The sequence below is a fragment of the Epinephelus lanceolatus genome, chromosome 19 (assembly GCF_041903045.1).
Source record: "Epinephelus lanceolatus isolate andai-2023 chromosome 19, ASM4190304v1, whole genome shotgun sequence".
Lineage (NCBI taxonomy): Eukaryota > Metazoa > Chordata > Actinopteri > Perciformes > Serranidae > Epinephelus > Epinephelus lanceolatus.
In genome coordinates, this window is record NC_135752.1 from 36225144 (window position 1) to 36245400 (window position 20257).

The 20257-nt window shown below is 43.7% G+C and overlaps 1 protein-coding gene across 2 annotated transcripts in view; it reads right to left on the reverse strand.

Moving 5' to 3' along the window:
- Positions 1–20257, reverse strand: part of vcanb (versican b) — a 54588-nt gene that overhangs the window by 16629 nt on the left and 17702 nt on the right. For both annotated transcript variants that reach the window (XM_078162401.1, XM_078162402.1), the window contains exons 7-11: positions 13432–14148; positions 6552–6739; positions 4822–6241; positions 2926–3039; positions 2704–2817 (exon numbers count right to left, since the gene is read on the reverse strand). In XM_078162401.1, the coding sequence (XP_078018527.1) occupies positions 2704–2817; positions 2926–3039; positions 4822–6241; positions 6552–6739; positions 13432–14148 (2553 nt within the window). The remainder of the gene's footprint in view (positions 1–2703; positions 2818–2925; positions 3040–4821; positions 6242–6551; positions 6740–13431; positions 14149–20257) is intronic.

Here is a 20257-nt window from a genome sequence, read left to right on the forward strand (position 1 = left end):
AAATCAGCCTTCAGTTCAGTGTTAGAATAACAAGCAGCCCCCACTATTAGAAACAAGGAATGTGACCTTATTATTCCAATTACTTTTGTTTAAATAATATCGAGAGAGACATCTTTTTCATGGAAAATATTAATCCTTGGAGTCCGCTTGTGCGTATGAACCTCGATTAGTTGCTGAGTAATGACAGAAATATTGGACGAGAGGCTGGAACTAATCTGCAGAGGAGCCAACGCCCAGTGCTGGAGCACAGCTAAGCACTAAACACTGTCATGACTGGAGACTACATGCTGTATCCACCTGAGTGCACGTCTGTCACTGTGTGCACTAATTAATCTACATATTTATTAGCTTGGGGCGCTAGGGCCATCAGAAGTCTGACAAATGGAGGAACATGAGCAGTGAAATGAAAATAACCTCCGTCTCCAGGTTACACAAACTTATTTCAAAGACACGGCAAATTGAAAATCCAAACAGTCCATTTAAAACATCCATCACAGTTTATAAACTTCAGTTCTGACCGACTCTGCTAACTATAGTGTAAGCTGCAACAAGGGATCATTACTAACGTTTTAAAGGTGAGCTCATTTTCAGTTTGACCTCCAAATAAATTTGTTTAGTTCAGTGGTTCCCAACTGGTCCATTCATGGGGTCCAGATTTCTCCTTAGTCATTAGTTCAGGGTCCACACAGTTTAATGTATCAGTGTCATACTTGTGTTTGGCCATGTGGACGAGCTAGTTTGCTGTCTCTGTCAAGCAGCTGTCCGTTAGTTACTCACTCTACAGCAGGAAATGACACTTCAAAGTAAAAGCTTTGTGCCGAAAATTCACTGTACTCAAAAATAAAGTGTGTTTTTACAAACTTGACGCGCTTGCGAGTCACTTGTGGTCCATTCAGAATGGACCTGTGACTTACTTTTGGACCGTGACCCACCAGTTGGGAACCACTGGTTTAGGTAATCTCGATAAACTCTGGGTTTGTTTCCAACTTGTCTGGTTTTATTTAATTTTTCTTGATGCAAACGTGTACTGGTGTGATGACACACACAACAGTGTCCGCAACCGGAAAAGCATCCACGGGTGCTCCAAGCACGTGCTTGACCCTCTCTACACGCGCCCTCAACCGTCCCTACACGCATGCTCAACTCTCTGTTTATTACCTGCTCGATTTTGCTCAACACTTGCACGATATCGAAAGTAGCACAATGCAAAACGTTGCATTTTGAGACTGGAGACGGGGACAGTGCCTGAGGTCTCCCAGAGCCCTTGTTCTATTCTACAGCTCTGGGAGAGTCGAGTGCGCGTGTAGACACGGTTGACAGCGCACTCGACTGTGCTGGCAGACCTCATTTTGTGCGTGCAGAGCAGAAATGCTCCCTTGCAAGAATGTTTTTCCGCCCACGGATACTGTTGTGTGTACGCATAGGTTTTGAGACTAATTAAACACCATAGTTATCACTCTACTGAATGGACGTTATCAGCCTCATAGGTAAGTGTTAAAAGAGGCCTGCTACACCTACTGGTAGGTTCAGAACGCTGTTAGTCCATTAAAAGGACGTGTTTATTGTTAGGTGGTGACCTCTAGTGGCCAAAGTAATTATGACAGGCGCAAAGGAGGAAGCCAGGTGACGTAGTATAAAGAGAGACAAAGTCTGTGAAGGCTGGAGGTCAGGGTGGACGGATGGGTTGAACAAACACAGGACTTTCACTCAGGACACGCTGTATGTGTCCTGGGTGAAACCAATGCTGTGTCTAAAATCGCGTACTTCTGTACTTACACTTCATATTTTGAGTGCGTTCAGACAGAAAAGTATGGAAAAATGCAGTGCACTATGAGTACCTAGATGGTGCACTCAAAACGGTCAAGAAGCTGAGTGTGGAACTATGGACACTTCTCGCTCTCAGTGGTTGCCATCTTGGCTACGTAGTGGAAGGGGAGGGACCACTTTTCAAACTGGAAATGGCGGCCGAGGACTGTGCGACAGTGAACGTCGCCGCATTGTACAAATACATGTGTTTTTTGCACTAAGCACCACTATACTGTTGTCAGGTATAAGCCAGCAGTATGTTGATTGGGTTCATTTAGCAGTCTGTAATGATTTGGTACCGCGAACGCAAATGCCAATGCTAGTTTGCTAACTAGCTAATTTGCGGCCGTCATTTCCGTTAAGTGCACAACGGCTGTGTTTGGTTTGAGACAACACTACCCTAATTTGCACACTACATCAATGAGTACATAGTGCACATATGATGCTACATGGAAGTGTACTGACGGAATTATGTGATTTGAGACGCACTACAAATGTTAATGTTGAGTTATTTTACTGTACGTACATAAGTTTGACACATCAAAAATGTACTTATTTTATGAAAAGATGCTGACTACACTTACTATTCTGGTACATCTACTAGTCGCCAATTTTGGTGTAATACAGACTCTTCATCTGAGTCCAGGCCTAACGGTAACACTTACATCTCGGTGATGCTTTTATATTGGAAAACTGAAACAAAACATGAGTATTAGTATTTTACTTTAAATGTGTCTGGAGTTGGACTTTTAATAATGGCCAAAACTAAGACAAGGCCCAAATTTAAAAGCCGTATTGTCCGTTCATTATTTGTCTGTCAGAGACTGCAGCACTACCTTGACTTTGCACATTCATAGCGTGACAGTAGCACTCTGTCGTGGCTCAGGTGCAGCTGACCTTGTTCACAGAGCTCTCCTGAGTAGCTGGGCAGGCAGAGACAGGTGAAGGAGTTGACTCCATCCAGACAGGTGGCTCCATTTAGACACGGGTTACACTGGCACTCATCAACATCTGCAGACACACAACACAGGCCACATTATCCCGCATCATTCATCTGTCAGTATGGGGTCAATATGGTTAGCTTAAAGACAGGACGTGTGTGTGTGTGTGTGTGTATACCTATTTCACAGAGCTGCCCAGTGTATCCAGGTGCACACACGCAGATATTTTGTTCCCCCTTTTGGAAGCAGGAGCCTCCATTGTGACACACACTGGTTGAGCACGGCAGCAGATCTACACAAACGACACAATGCAAACATGAGTCTGTTAAATAACACCAGTAACATGAATCATTAGCAGTGCTATGATGTACTGCAGTTTAGGTGTTCTCCATAATTAACTATTTATTAAACCCTGACCAGAGACTGTCCAATAATAGCTTAGCAACAGCAGCGGTGGAATGTAACTAAGTATATTTACTCAAGTACCTCTTTAAGGTGGCTGAGAGGGAAGTTGCAACCACAATAAACCAAAAACACACGAGCAAAAGCTTTATGAATTGTCTGCTCTAACGTTAGCATGCCCGGCTAACTATTACATTACTTCCCAAGCTTAAGAACATCACTTAAGGTGGTGACATTATTTTGTGAGGTTACAGGTGGCATTTGATATGATCTATATGAGAGCTGACTCTGTCATCGCAAAGTGGAGGGGATTGTGGATGGTGTGAAGACTTTTTGGCAAGTCGTTGCTGTGTTTTCAGGCACCAAACACGGGTGTTTTGTGGCGACATGTTGCCGTTTTTCCAGTGGGGATAGTGCCACAAAAAGTGGTTATTTTTTGCAGAGACATTGCTGCATTTCCGGTGGGGATAGTGGCACCAAAAATTTATATATATATATTTTATTTATTTATTTTTTTTACCGAGACTTTCTTGCGTTCTCTGCCGGGATAGTGGCAGCAAAAGTGATTGTTTTTTTTATTGAGACATTGCTGCATCTCCTACAGGAATAATGCCACAAAAAGTGGTTGTTTTTTACCTAGACATTGCTATCTTCCAGCAGGGATTGTGGCACTTAAAGCAGGCATATCAAGCCAAGTCATGATCTTTTTCTAACCATAAGCAAGTGCGTTTTATGCCTAAACCTCTACCTAAACATCTAGCAACAGCACTGTTAAAATGTAAAGTTTCTACGCATTTGCTACATTATAATGTGCAGATGTAATGTATCCACAGTTCGTAGAAACGTACACTGCCAACATTTATTCTGGTGATTAGGCTGAAGAGACCAGAGGTAAACCACTGAAGCTTAAGAACAAATTAAGGGTGCTTTCACACCTGCCCTGTCTGGTTTGGTTCAACTGAACTCAAGTTCATTTGCCCCCTCAGTGTGGTTCGTTTGGGCAGGTGTGAACACAGCAGTCACACTCAGGTGTGCACCAAAACAACCAGACCGAGACCTTCTTGAAGAGGTGGTCTCAGTCCGGTTCCAAACAAACTCTGGTGCAGTTGGTTTGTGGTGTGAAGGTGTTCCGACCTGGATGTGAAGCAACTGCAGTCACATGACACATTGTTTGGGTTAAACATGAGCATGTTACAGTCCTGGAGGATTATTAATGTGCACCTCCTCCTGTACTGCCTTAATATGCACATTCAGCACATCCAATGCATCAAAACATTGTTTTCTAGTTGGAGCCGCGCCTCGTTTTCAAACTGTATGGTTTGACTAAAATGAACAATGACAGCAATATAGTCCACGATGAGCAGCGCTAAAATCAACCTGCGTAGTTGTCCCTCCATTGTGACATTAGAAAGTGTCACATTTATCTTGCAAGTGTACTCTTCTTCAACGTTTGCTTTACTTCCTGGATTTTTCCCACATGGAAATTCTGACCAATCAAGAGCAGCTTTCTCACACAAGGCATTTGATCTGGTCCTCTTGTAAATGCTGCCGTGAGAACACGAACCAACTCTAGGCAATTATACAACTTTGTGACAACATGAGTCCCTGATTCAGACCAAAGGAGACGACTCTAGGTCTGAGAGCAGCCTAAAGAACAATGAGGATCATGTACCTTGGACGTTCACAGTGCTGGCCTCCACAGAATAAGTGGTGCTGTCTGGGTGCTCTGTGGCTGTGAGGATCCTTTCTGGTATCGGAGGGCGTGACTCTGGCAGAAGGGGGGCAATCTCTGTGTCATAGTCCACAAATTCATCATCTGGTAGAGGTGTGGCAGCGGGGTCGGGGCTCAGAGCCCACTGGGGGACAGAGTGGGTGATGCGGTCGAAAGTGTACAAGGGCGAGGTGGTGGAAAGCATCGTCTGGGTGGAGATGGTGGTAGAATGCTCAGTCTGGTCTCTGTGCAGCTCACTGGCAGGTGGGGTGTGGTCTTCAGGGGTTGTGGCTGCAGGCTCGGCCATAACAGCGGGATGTTTCTTATCATCTGTGGCAACATGGGAGGGGTGTGTGGAGAATTCTGGTGTGCTAGGCTCTGAGGTCACGTCCTTAATGTTTGTGGCGAATGTGGTTTGATCCTCAAAAGTCACAGCTGCCACATCTGGGAAAACAGCAATAGTGACCTCTCTCTGAGGGTCAACCAGACCACCCTGCTCCCCAGAAACCTCCCCCTCTCTGGACAGCTGCTCTGCACCTGAGTCTGCTTCTGTGACTGTGTCAACAGCCGGCACAACTACAGGCCCTTCTGTTACTGTCGTACTTGCTGCAGGTGTCGGTGATAGCGTGCTGGCAAAGCTGGGCGTCTCCTGTGGGTCTTGTCCTGACGCTTCGTCCTCTCCAGAGGCAGATCCTTCGAAGTCTTCTGTCTGCGTCTGTGTCTGTGTGGTTGTCTCTGGTGACTGTGTGTCTGGTACTAAAGTAGGAAGCTCCGGCCCTTCAGTCTCATCAGTCATGACACCAGACTGGCTTCCTGCAGCCGGGGTGGGCAGAGCGCCGTCTGCAGAGCCCTCCTGTGTAGTCTCATCAATGCCACGGCTTGCAGAGCCTTCCATGTCCTCGTAGGTGGAGATTCCAATGGTGACAGGCTGGGAGACACTGGGAGGGACTGGTCCTGATGGTGTGGTGGGTGCTGCTGATGACACTGAGTGAATATACGGGGTCATGGTGGTGGTTCTTGTTGCTGTCTGATCACCTGGTTCTTGAGTTTTGACTTCCTCTAAGTCAGGAAAGACATCAGGGGCCGTGTCACCGTCAACGCCCAAGTCTGGAACTACATCTGGGTATGTATCTGGATGAGGGATTGTCTCACTGGTGTCCTCTATGGGTGTCTCCTCTGTAGGTGTCTCTTCTGTTTGGATTTCTATGACACCGTAGTCAAAGGTCGTCACGCTCTCCTCCTCCACCTCTTTCTCTTTTTCTTCTTCTTCTTCTCCTTCTTCTTCTTCTTCTTCTTCTGGCACCTCCTCTACCTGAACAGGTGTGGCTGTCTCAAACTGGTCTCCTCTGGCTTCCTCCGGCAGCTTTGGAGCAAATGTCACCTGAATGGAACAAAAGGTAGATGGATTGTAACTTTGGACATCGTTCCTATCAGCGTTATTTCATCAGTGAAGACTATGACCAAAAATGTTGACTGACAACCTGTTTTTCTCAACAACATCTAAACTAAATAGAAAAGTAGTGATGTTATTGGACATTTTAACTGCTTATCTCTTACTAAACCCAGACAGTGAACAGTATGTTAGTTAGTTCAAAACCAAGAGAAATGACGCCCAAAACTGCAAAAAAAAAAAAAAGACCCAATTTAAAATTTTAATCTGTTGATGAAACACTTCAGTGTATGGACGATACCTCATGTTTTCCATTGACAAAGCTGACAGTTGGAGGCAGGCTGATGGGGGAAGCATCCAGAGAGTCGAGGTCTCCGCTGCTGTGGAGAACAGCTTCACTAGAGATCTGCGACAGGTCAGTGATCCGCGGGAATTGTAAGTGGGAGCCGTCGACCACAGGCTGCTTTAAGATGTCCACGATCTGGTCAACTGACAGACGAACAGGAAACAGACAAACAAGATGCCAAGTTCAAAAGTCAAGTAGAAGAAATGCAGACAATACGGCGAAAGAAATGATAATTTTGTTTGGTTATTCCTCCATTAATGCAATTCAACATTTTTTATCACATCTGTAGGTTTGGACAAAACAAGCAGTTTGAGGACGTGACTGTGTGTTTGTCTGGGAAGTTTTGAGGACATTTTTCTCACAATTTTCTAAAAGATGATGAAAGGGGAAGATGAGTAAAATAAACGATAATGAGTCAGTATCGTTATGTTTCAGAGATGGAGAGAAAATTTTGCTAATAGTTTAGCCTTTAGCTAAAGGAGTTAAAGGCTCACGGCTGCAGCTTCAGGGTTACGTTTATTAAGTTAACGTTAGCTAGAGCCTTGAATCAAAGTGTGTGTCCTCTGCCTCACTCCCCGCCACCACAGACCACCTTACCAGGAGACAAGCGGCCAGCACCTCTGGAGACAGACCCCCAGACAGCAGCAATCCCAATCCAGCCAGCACAAACCCCAGATCCAGGGGACCAGACAGCCCTGACTCCTCACTTGATCAGTAAACTTTCTGTTGCTGCTGTTACACAGGTTGAACCTGGTGCTGCCACTGGCCACCAGCCTGCTGTGCCACCAGGTGCTGGGGGTTTGTGCTAACTGAATTCAAGCCACTACAGCTGCAGACCAAGGGTCCATCTCCCAAGTTTCTGTGTGCTCTCCTCCCGGGGAGGCAGTCCACAGTAGCGTGGAGTGAGGCAGAGGGATCGTGGGGTGGCTAGCAGCTAATTCCTGTCTCATTTGTGGTCTGTTAAACAGGAAGGGGAAAGCAGGGACAAAGGGAGGCTGAGCAAATACATTGGGGGCAACTCTACAATGAAATGAGATTAAATAAATTACTGTATGGGAAATACAGGGTTACTGTATGAAGCGTGTGCATATGCTCATGTTTGTCTGGAGCTTAGGACAGAGAGGGAGGGAGTATTTTCAAATCCTGCCTTTTTTTTGCCTTTTCCAGATTTCTGCCCCAGCTTTAAAGAAAAAAAGGGTAAATATGACGCATATGACTGATCTAACCAAGCTCCAAACAACTTTTGGTTTGATTGGACAGTTTTTTTTAGAAACTCATAATTAAACTCAGCAGTAAAAACGTAACTGGCTTTGAAACTCGGCCCTAAAAACATCTTCCTCAGTGCAGCATGTGTCTGATATTGATTAAAGGAAGCCAGGGTGTGTATCTGGTCGGTTAACAATCAGCTTCTGATGAAGGTCAGTGGGTGCCAGGGGCCGCTCTCTAACAAAGCATGCTTGTGTCTCTTCATTAAGACTTTACGGTACACATGGAAGCTATATTGTGGAAACTGTGAGAAAAACAGAGCTGAACGTGACATAAACACAGACCTGAGTCTGGTTATCTCGTGTGAGGAGAAGCGCACGCTGTGACTGGATTATGAGCTCCTCTTCCAGCTAAACAAATCTAAGGAGTTAACCTGGGTTAGACGCAACAAGTCTAAAAAGCCTCTGTGTGACTCGGAACTTGATCCAACATGAAACAGGAAGAGTTTTCATTAAAGCACTCGATGCTTCAATTTTCCTAATTTCCTCAAGACGTGGAAACAGTGAGTCGGGGGCCTCACACAAACCGGCGGCTGCTTTATGTGATGATGTATTACCTCTGCAACAGGATACGCCTTCAGCATTTCAATAATAAACAACTGCTGGAAGATGGCACCACTTGGCTGAGGGGGTAACAAACACATGAGCGCTGTAATTTGCGTGTGTGTGTGTGGCCCCTGCACCAAACCCCCACTCACATTGAGGCAAACCCAGGTATGAGGCCTAATGCATGCTTTATCATCACTCTTTCTCTCACTGGAGACGTGATTGGTGTTAAGGAAGTTATTGATGACCCCTGTGGTCAGATCCTCCTGAAGGTGTTTGTTCCAGTCAGGGTTAGTTAGCACATTATTGTGTTTTGTAAACTTTTGTTTGTTTTAGTTTGTGGTTTCATTCTGCTGTTTTTAAATCGCTTTAGCCACGCCTGTTTTCTTAATGTGCTCCTCAGGTTCATGAGTGGATTACTGGACAGGCCTACCGGGCACAGGCCCAGGGGCCCAAAGTGTCAGGGGGCCCCTCTGGCCTTCACCTGCAAAATGTCAAATGTCAAATTAACACGTACCGACCATGAAGAGACTCAAAATTACCACAGAGAGACAAAAAAACCCACCAGGGTGTGTGTGTGTGTGTGTGTGTGTGTGTGTGTGTGTGTGTGTCTGTCTGGAGTTTTTATATTTCTGTCAACTTTCTCTCTTACTCCATCACATTTCCTAGCTTACAAGTTGAATCATAGGTTACTTGTGTTAAGGTAAGTGCAAACAAATGCTCTCAAAGCTGCAGATAAGTTTGAATTTCCAATCAAGCCCAGGCTGCATGTCAGATGCTGCGTGCTAGCAACGACATTCCACTTAAAGATGAGATGGACTTCATGGAAGCAGAAAACGGCGTCCCACAGCAGAGATGACCCCTGTGCTGACATTCTGTGCGTCGATATTTTTTTATGCTCTTCAGTATGTCACATACGACTCAGCCGGTCAAATCACTGGTGGCTGGTTTTAGAACGTAAAGCTCGTCACCTGTTTCAACAGCCAATCAGCTTGTGGTGAAGTCTGCTGGTCAAGTCAAAATTAAATGCATCACTGTCGGGTGTAAAGCCCAGTTCAGACCAAAGCTTCGCAACGAGACGAGTTGAAACAGAAGACTACTTGCTAAGCACCGTTCTGCAACGTTCTAAAAACCTGCCGGTTCACACCAATGCAACTAGATGAGACGGTGTATCATCTCTATGCAACAGCTCTCTACTTCTGTTCTGATTTGCAGCTTTTCAGACTTATTTTGTGGCTGAATATAATTTGTAGCTTCTTAAAATATGAATGAGGATAGTGATAGTGAGATACTGGCTACAGCTGCATTTGTAGTAGTGATGAAACGGTGTAAAACAGCACGTACAGCGAGCAGCAGCACCGTCCAACACCGGCACACTATGAGGATGGAAACAGGGCTCGGTGGGGACGGAGCCCATGCTGCAGCAAGCAAACACGCCGTCTGCAGTCATTTGGACTTCACCAGCAGACTTCACAATGAGCTGATTGGCTTGAGCCAAGCTCAGAGCGGCCAGTTCACACCGCTGCAACTTTCTTCGGCAAAACTTTTTCATGTCATTGCGAATCTTTGTTCTAAACACTTGAAACTTTCCATGCGAAAGGGCAGTAAAAAGTTACTTTATAAATGTTGAGCAGCTGTATCATGTCAGGGAATATTAATAAAAATATAATAAAGACAAATATTAGATCAGACGCAGTATCAGCTGATACAATCAAAAGATTTGGAGCAAAGAAAACATCTCTTTGGCACTTTTGACTGAGAACTCTCCAACAAGAAATGTTAGTTAAAGACATTTAGACTTTGGGGCCCCCTGAGCATTCGGGGTCCCTGGGCCTGATTCAGTAATCCCTCCATAGTGGGAATAGAGCTAATACAGACAAATGGGGAAAGACAGAGAATCAGAGAATGTGGAAACAGTTGGAGGAGTTAGTTGTGGCAACTCAAGCAGCTCCCTCGAGAGAAGACAATTAAGGTCAAATATTTGGGGTCCTCTCATCTCTGTCTACGGATATTTAGAGAGCTGAACACTGAGCTCTTTAGAGGTGGTTAATCACTGCGTCGGACCACCAGTGTGTCTTTGTGAAACGACAGATTAATTTGCTCTGATGTATTTGACTATTCATGAAGCTGCTTTCCCCACTGGACACACTGTGATGTGTTTACAATATGTTAAGCTACAAAACTGGCCCAGCAGAGATGACTGACTTCATAACTTTCCACATCTGGCTCTGCAAACTGTGTGTGTGTGTGTGAGAATCTGTCAGCAAACAAAAGGTAACAAACTCTTCGCTGTTTCCTACGAAGACAACAAACAACACTAATCAGCCACAGCAGATTACTGTAGAGTCCCTGACAGCACAGTGCAACAAACATGAGGTCACTGACAGATAAATGTTCCCGCTGAAAGATGGAACAGTTTCACGTGAAATGTGAGAACGTTTCGGTCCAAAGCACAAAAGGCTTGCGAAAGGTGCAGGGGGGAAACACATTACAGTAAACATATGTGGAAAATGTGTTGCGGTTCAGCTGAGGTCAGGGATGTCAAACAGAAGACGGCTGTGAAATACTGGTTACTGTCCGCCATATTTCTGCAGTAATCACACTCTGGAGGTCAGTCTGTGAATCCCACTGCATCCATACTGGGGTTTGACCTTCCAGCAGTGTTTTTCTAATGACGTTATGGTCCGTGAGTTGACCAGTGGACAGTTCACTGTGAATCATGTCATGAAAGTTGTCTTTTTTCTCTTTAATTCCAAGTTAAACCTCTGAAACAGTCTTTCCATCATCCCACAACAGTGTTTTTTTAAATTAAAACTACTTTTTGATTTTAAAAAATTAAATACTGATTTAAATATAATTTGTAAAGATCTGTGTGAATTCAATATGCCTGCCATGTACTCCTCTGTGTAGTCTAATTTTTAAACTCTTGTCCAGCTGGTATATTCACCTTCTTTTGTTTTCTTTGATCAAGCAAAAAGCAAAAACTCTGAACACCAAATGTGATGACTGAGAACATACAAACAAAACAATCATAGCCGCCAACTGTTGCATGTTCGTGTACATAAACAAACATGGACACCAACTGTTAAAACAAACATGGATGCCAACTTTAAAAACAAATATGGACACCAGCTGTTGCATGTTGTTGTACAAAAACAATCATGGATGCCAAGTGACACGTGTTCTCATACCAAAACAAACATGGACGGCAACTGACACGTACTCTTGTCCCAAAACAACCACGGATGCCAACTGTTGCATGTTGTCATACCAAAACATGCATGGCGGCTAACTGACACGTGTTCTCGTACCAAAACAAACATGGACGGCAACTGACATGTGTTCTAATACCAAAACAAACATGGCTGCTAACTGACACATGTTCTAATACCAAAACAAACATGGACACTAACTGACACGTGTTCTAATACCAAAACAAACATGATGGCAACTGACACGTGTTCTAATACCAAAACAAACATGGACGGCAACTGACACATGTTCTCGTACCAAAACAAACATGGCTGCTAACTGACACGTGTTCTCGTACCAAAACAAACATGGCTGCTAACTGACACGTGTTCTAATACCAAAACAAACATGGACGGCAACTGACACATGTTCTCGTACCAAAACAAACATGGCTGCTAACTGACACATGTTCTTGTACCAAAACAAACATGGCGGCTAACTGACACGTGTTCTCGTACCAAAACAAACATGGCTGCTAACTGACACGTGTTCTAATACCAAAACAAACATGGACGCTAACTGACACGTGTTCTAATACCAAAACAAACTTGGCGGCTAACTGACACGTGTTCTCATACCAAAACAAACATGGACACTAACTGACACGTGTTCTAATACCAAAACAAACATGGCGGCTAACTGACACGTGTTCTAATACCAAAACAAACATGGACGCTAAGTGACACGTGTTCTCATACCAAAACAAACATGGACACTAACTGACACGTGTTCTAATACCAAAACAAACATGGCTGCTAACTAACACGTGTTCTCATACCAAAACAAACATGGACACTAACTGACACGTGTTCTCGTACCAAAACAAACATGGCGGCTAACTGACACGTGTTCTCGTACCAAAACAAACATGGACGCCAACTGACACGTGTTCACGTACCAAAACAAACATGGCTGCTAACTGTCACATGTTCTTATACCAAAACAAACATGGCCGCCAACTGACACGTGTTTTTATACTAGAATAAACAAGGCTGCCAACTGACACGTTTTCATCCCAAAACAAACATGGTCGCCAACCAACACATGTTCTCATACCAGAACAAACATGGCTGCCAACTGTCAAAACAAACATGGATGCCAACTGACACACATTCTCATACTAAAACAAACATGGACGCTAACTGTCATGTGCTTTTGTACCAAAACAAACATGGCCACCAAGTGGCACGTGCTCTTGTGCCGAAACAAACGATGACGCCAAGTGTTATGTATGCTTGTCCCGAAATAAACATGGACGCCAAAAGTTGCATGTTCTTGTACAAAAACAAACATGGACACCAACTGTCAAACAAACACGGACGCAACTGTGACATGTTCTTTTACCAAAACAATCAGTGATGCCAACTGTCACATTTTTGTACCCAAGCAAATATGGATGCCAACTGTTACATGTTCTCGTACTGAAACAAACATGGACGCTGACTGTCACATGTTCACATACCACAACAAACATGGGGGCCAACCAGCAGCTTGTTTAAATGCAGCGACATTTGTGCTGAAAAGGCCAAAAGAAAAAACAAGGTAAAAATGTCCAGTTTGGTGAGATCCTGGAGGGAGTGACACGTAGGAGAGTAGGGCCTGAGGAGGGAAATGGAGCTGACGTCATCGGTAGCTGCAATCAGTCGCAATTACCAAACATGTTTAAGGCAACGTTTTGGAGAATGACCAACAGACACTTAAGACTTAAGATTAGACTCTTACATATCTCACACATATGATTTTATCCATCACACCAGCTGACCCAGACTTACTTGACTGATTTTGGTCGTGCAAGCTGACGATGATGAGATGGAAAGGTGGTTTGGCTGAAGACTCCCTGTCTACAGGAAGAGCCAGTGATGGGTCGAGGTCAAACGTCGGTGGAGTTCCAGAGGTGACGTCTTCTTTAAAAACAACAGCCGGTTGTTGCCCCTCCTCTCCGGCCCCAGCAGTGACGTCTGATCCTGGGGTGTGGATTTCTGGAATGACCACCCCTGGAGCTGTCTCTAGAAGCTGTGACCGTCTGGACGTTGCTTCCACCCACACCCGTGTTGGGGTCACCACTACTCCCACCTCAGCGCCACTTGAGCTGTCATCACTGCTGCCTCCATCAGTGCTGCCGCTGCTCTCCCCTCGGCCTGACCCCACCTGGCCTGCCTCCGTTCCCCCGTAGAAGATGTCAAGGTGTGCGGGCTGGGAGCGGGTGGTGGGTAAAGGAGGGAGCTGCATGGGGAGCAAAATGTCTCCTCTAACTGGTACCGACTCTACTTTGTGCGAGTCAAAATCTCGAATATCGTAGTCATCTAATATGACAGTGTGAGGGGAGGTGTGTTGGTGTGGTGTGGCTGTGGGGGCTCTTTGAATTTCAGCTCTTTCAGGAACTAGGGCTGGTCCGGGTGTTGGAGTGTGTGGAGCGTATACGGGGCTGTCAGGTTTGTACTCAGCTGGGATCATCGGTGGACTCTCAGTAGTCGGCTCTGGTTCTTTAGCTGTAAGAGAAGGACACAGAGAAGGAGAGAGGAAGATTTAAAACCTCAGCCTGCAGAGACTCAGCTGCCAAACAGAAACGTCAGTAATAAAAGAAATGACCAAATTCATATTTTAATGATACTGAAACTCATCAGCCTAGTGGTCAAAGTTGGTATTGCAGGATGTCGCCATGCACACTGGCCCATAAGTCTTGTTCCCCACACAATCAGAACAAAAGGAACCATAGTTTAAAACCTCCTGCGTCATATGAGGACATCACATTTTGGTCTCCTGAACCTTACACTTCATCCTGCTTAACTTAAACCTGTTGTCCTCATTCGTGGACACTTTCATGTGCCATCTTGTGGTGGCACAAGCACCATACACTCATGTAAAAACAAGATGGCAGCCCTCTCTGCCAAGTCAGCCGATTCCAACACAAAAGTGGACAAGGTCCAAAACCTGATCACATTTTATGATTGAAATTTGTTTATTTATGCTTAATAATGTTTGTAGTTTGATATGGCAACAAATTTGACACTGAGAATTAGGAGGTACTCATTTGACGACACTGGGACTTTATTATTATTCGCTATAACAGGCTGTTCCTAGAGACAAAATGGACAGTCCTAGCTTGAATTATATAACCAGGAACAAACTAAGACATTTAGATATGTTGTATTATTTGCAGTTTTGTTTTGCACAGCCATGTACAGGCGTTGAATGAACACTTTCAAACAGTTTTAGACTTGAGCAGTGCCCCCCTCACCCATAGTTACGAAACATTGAACAAATGTTGCATTGTTTGCAATTTTGTTTTTGCACAGCCATTTTTAGGCATTGAAATAAACAGTTTCGTACTTTGTTACGAACTTGTGACTATTAAAAATCCAAATAGCTTGGAGAAAATACAAAATGCTTACCAAAAACTAAAAAACAACTCGGGTCTCAGGATGTTAAAACTTTATAGAATCAGAATTCCGTCCATCAGGTCCAATATAATTTGAAAAGACTAAATTATTTTCATGCCTTTACATTACTGTGAAGCTTTTTCTAAAGCATACCACATTTCTTTGTACATTGATTTCCTACCTTTTTGGGCAGGAGCAGAGACTCTGATGACTTGGTACAATACATACAGTATACAGTTATGGATTTCTGAGAAAACTAACATTTTAGTATCTCAAGAAGTCATGGAAAGAGATAATGTCTCCTTCTCCATAGCAACATCGGCTAAGGCTCATGGGTATTGGAGTATTTAGAGCCATCCTCACGGAAAACTCTGAACTTCTCTGACTATATTTTAAAGGGACAGTTCACCCCAAAATCAAATATACATATTTTTCCTCTTACCCGTAGTGCTCAATCAATCCAAATGGTTTTGGTGTGAGTGTTGGAGATATCAGTTGTAGAGATGTCTGCCTTCTCTCCAGTATAATGGAACTAGATCAGCTTTCAAAATACATTTGAAAAACTCAACATCAGTGTCTCTCTCCAGAAATCATGACCTGGTTACTGAAGATAATCCACAGACCTTGTTGAGAGCAGTTTCATGTCGGAACTATTTTCTTTCTACTCAACTACACCTGCCAACCGAATCACTGCACAGAAGGACATGTGCATCTACTCATGGACGAGAGGCTCGTGCTCATGACAGCGCGAGATGTAAATATTAATGGTGTCCTCCTCAGCTGAGCTGTAACGTTAGCTAGCTCAGTGGTGCTAGGTGAGCTAGCAGTGGATGCACACTTCCCTCTGAGTAGTGATACAGTTGGCAGGTGTAGTTCAGTAGAAAGAAAATAGTTCCTACATGAAACTGCTCACAACAAGGTCTGTGGATTATCTTGAGTAACCAGGTCATGATTTCTGCAAAGAGACATTGATGTTGAGTTTTTCAAATGTATTTTTTTGTCACTTTGAGCACCACAAGCCGAGTACCATCTATTTTCATTATACTGGAGAGAAGGCAGACATCTCTACGGCTGATATCTCCAGCACTCTGCAGCTCACACCAAAACTACCTAGACTGATAAACAGCACTACAGGTAAGAGGAAACATATGCATTTTTGATTTTGGGGTGAACTGTCCCTTTAAAAACCATTTAAATGATGGCCATAATACAAACTATAGTGTCATTAAATGATCCAGGATACTCCAATTAAAGAAAAAGATTCAGTTACTGTCTAAAATAGACTTCACAACTTCTCTGTCAAAGCGAATCAGGTTTGTTTTGTCTTTAAAACCTAAAATATCATTTTAGGTTTCTCTGCATTTCATCAGTTTGTTTTTGATCAAGCTTCATGAATGTTTGAGTAACACTGCACAGTCCATCAGGTGTAGTCATCAGATACTCAAATGCCCAGGTGGCGGTGAATGCCACACCGAAGAGCAACCTTGATTTATATCACGTTAAAAATAATCATGGCTGCCTAAAGAGGCAGAAAATCATCCCAAAGAGAGGTGGTATGCTCTGCAGTCATGTAAAGTATACATCATTTGTCATCACAGGGATGAAGCACGTAGTCCAGTCCTGCTATAGTTGTATAGTATCCAAGTTTAAATGTTTACAGAATAAACCTGTATCATCGTGACTCATTACAAAAAGAAAACTGCACTATCTGGAAAAGGCTAATCATGCAGCTGTCAGACGGCCGTTAGCTTACAGACAGCTATAAAAGGAAATGTAGCAGCTTTGATTTTTAAAACATGAAGTCACCTGTCAGAAATAAAACAGACTGCGGTGCCAGCCGTGTCAGAATAAAAACAGTCACTAATGAAGACCTGAGTGTGGCCAGAGGAGCCGTGTTTTTCTTTGTGGCTTTCACAGTGAACCAGTTTCTCTTTCTATAGCCTGAATCCATCTTTCTCCTCTAAACACAAACTATTTACAGCCCTGCACAGACCATACGGCTTTTGTTGTAACGAGCTCTGCTGTGATGGTCACAAAGATTTATATCTCATTATGATGGAATACATACCATATGAGCAAAGACAGGAAATGGGACTCCTAAACACACACACAATGCTCTCCTTTGTGGAGGTCTAAGTGCTGAGTTCATGTAGTTGGTGTCTTGGGAGAAAGCAGCCGGCTTTGAACGTCACTGGCATAATGCTTTAATAAACGCTACGTAATTGACTCCCCTCCGTCCCTCCGCGCTGGCTGTCAGGAGCACATAGGGATGGGTGGGAGGCGTGGGCGGGTGGTATTAGGAGGGGTTCCCCTTTTCTCTTTCTCTTGCGAACATTGTTTAAGTACTTTACTTGAGTATTTCCATTTGCTTTTACTTCTATATTCCAGAGGGAAATATTGTACTTTTTACTTTATGACAGCTAGAGCTACTATTGAGAACATTTTTTTAACATTAAAAACATTTGGATGAGTATAAATCCAGTAGGTTTAAATGGTGTTTTCAGGTCTTTTCAGATTGTGACCTCTTACAAAAAGTTTCCATCTAAAAACCAAAATTCCCCAAAAACTGACTAAATAAAACTTGAATGAACGCTTGTTTCCATCCACTACGTTTGTGTGCATATGAGTTTGTTGGCTGATAGAGACAAACAGCTGGTGGAGCTAATTCTCCAGCTGGTGCCATTAAAGATTAACTATGTAGTATTTTCCTAAAAAGCAATGTCAAACAGAAGTAATTCCTCTCAATTATCACGTATAACCCACTCGCAGTGTGTGGCGGTGTATGCATCTGTCCTCTAACTGGATTTTCTTAAGGGCTGTGCACATGCCGCGTTTTTTGCGCCCTAAAATTCATTGTTTAAATGTAGACGCACTGCAGGAGCTCAAACACCAGAGCGGTGCCAGAGTGCCGCGCACCGTGTTCCCAAGCGCCTATTTTTCAGGGTGCGATGGCTGTGCCCCGAGATAAACAGAGTTCAACTTCAGGAACGCAGCAGAGTGCACTGCATGTCATGTGAAGAGGACCAACCAATCACAGCGACAGATATCTTTCCCATCTTCTGTAAATATTCAGTCTGATAAATACGTAAAAGTTGATCATGTTAGTGCAGGGCTACCCAGAGCTTTACATCTGTCCCACAGACGATAGGCCTACACACTTATAAACAGCGCCTGGAGGAAGATCAGCTCTGCACTCAGGATTTCAGGTAAATGATGCTTCTATGACGCTTGTTACGGTTGCTTAGCAACCTCAGACGCAACCTGCCGCTGTGCTCTTAAAAGTAGAGTTGTACCGATAACAATACCAGTATCGGAAATGCCTCAGATACTGCCTAAAATGCAGAACCGGGTATCGGCGAGTACAGCCTATGACCAATCCAATGTACCATGTAATGCCTCACGTCATTACGCACATGCACGCTACAGGCAAACGAAATGGAAACGGAGCGGAGTTTAAAAAGCATTCTACTGTAGCCTTTAAAATGTCTTTTTTACCAAATTGTGTGGCTGCACTTTAACCTGTGTCTTGATCTGTGTCAACACTGGATAATAATAATAAAAAAAAGTTTTATGGCATTCATTCTACTATTATGTATTTATTTATTAATATTTTTCATAGAGTTTTAGGAGTTGAGACATACAACAATTCATATCCCATCCATTTTTATTTTACACGCTGTATCGGATCGGTACTCGGTATCGGCAGATACCTAAGGTTCAGGGATTGGAATTGGTATCGCGAAGGAAAAAGTGGTATCGGTACATCTCTACTTAAAAGGTGGCACAAAAAAGGCACAAGAGTAGCGCCCGACCTCCTGTTTTCCAGGCGGTTAAAGACGCGGCATGTGTATGGCCCTTTAGTTTCTTCTGATGTTGCTGTGTTCAGGATGTTTCTAAGCACAGCGTTCAGGTGCGGTCGGTCAAACTTCCTAGGAAGAGATCCATTTGAAGTGTTTTTCAAAAAATTCAAAATGGCGGAAAATCTATATAACTGGAAGTTATGGGTTCTTGAGGCAAATGTGTTCCTCATGAGGAGAGGCATCTCTGTGCAAAGCTTCATGTCTCTACGACATACGGGGCATGAGATATGCCCATTCAAAGTTTGCAATTTCAATCGGTTGCTATAGCGCCCCCCTTTGGCCAATTGATGTAATGTTGCTTCATTGGCATCCTCCCATGACCCTCTACCACTGTGCCAAATTTCACATGGATTGACCAAGTCAGTGAGGAGAAAAACATGGAACACACACACACAGACAGAGTTTTTGTCAGTATATAGTAAGATAAGATGTCACAACAAGCTGAGCAGTCAAGATCGTCACCCTCAGACCTAAACAAATATCAGTCCATCAGATATTTATCATGACCACATCTACCTCCTTAAACATTCTCCTTTAAGCAGCTGTATTTATCTGGGTTTCTCGCCAAAAACTACATTTTACAAGATCACATTGAACACATCATGAGAATGTTAGAATTTACCTTAGCCCAATTGTCATTTTGACTGAATAGAGCTTGACCGTATCATTATGTAACTCAGTGTAACCTCTGTTAGCTGTTAGTTCTGGCCACCTGCTGCTAACTGCTAACTGCTAACTGCTAACAGCTAACAGCTAACAGCTTACAGCTAGGGCTGCAAAGATTAGTCGACTAATCGATGACTAATCGACTTTTAAAATAATTGGTGACTATTTTAGTAGTTGACTAATCGGTTTGAATCATAGAAAAGTAGTATAAAAGTACCCCAAAATTCTCTTATTGCGGCTTCTTACGTTCAAATATTGGCAGCTTTACACACTCTCCCATGACGGTGAACTAAAACCCTTTGGCGTGAGTATAAAACAAGACATTAGATGACGTAATTTTGGGGTTTGGGCGAGACAGACCGACATTTTTCAACATTTTCAACACGCTCACCAATTAACCTGCATGTCTTTGGACTGTGGGAGGAAGCTGGAGCACCTGGAGGAAACCCACGCTGACACAGGGAGAACATGCAAACTCCGCACAGATGGGCTTCAACACCAGATGGGGGGTGGAACCCTCTTGCTGTGGGGTGACAATGCTAACCACTGCACCACCGTTACTAACAGTAAACAACAAATCCTGCATGGTATGCCATTACACCACTGCAGAAGAGGACACAACAGGATGATGTCATTAAAAGAGCTCCAGCTGAAACTCAAATGATGGAAAACCCGTGTTAAAAAACATTTCT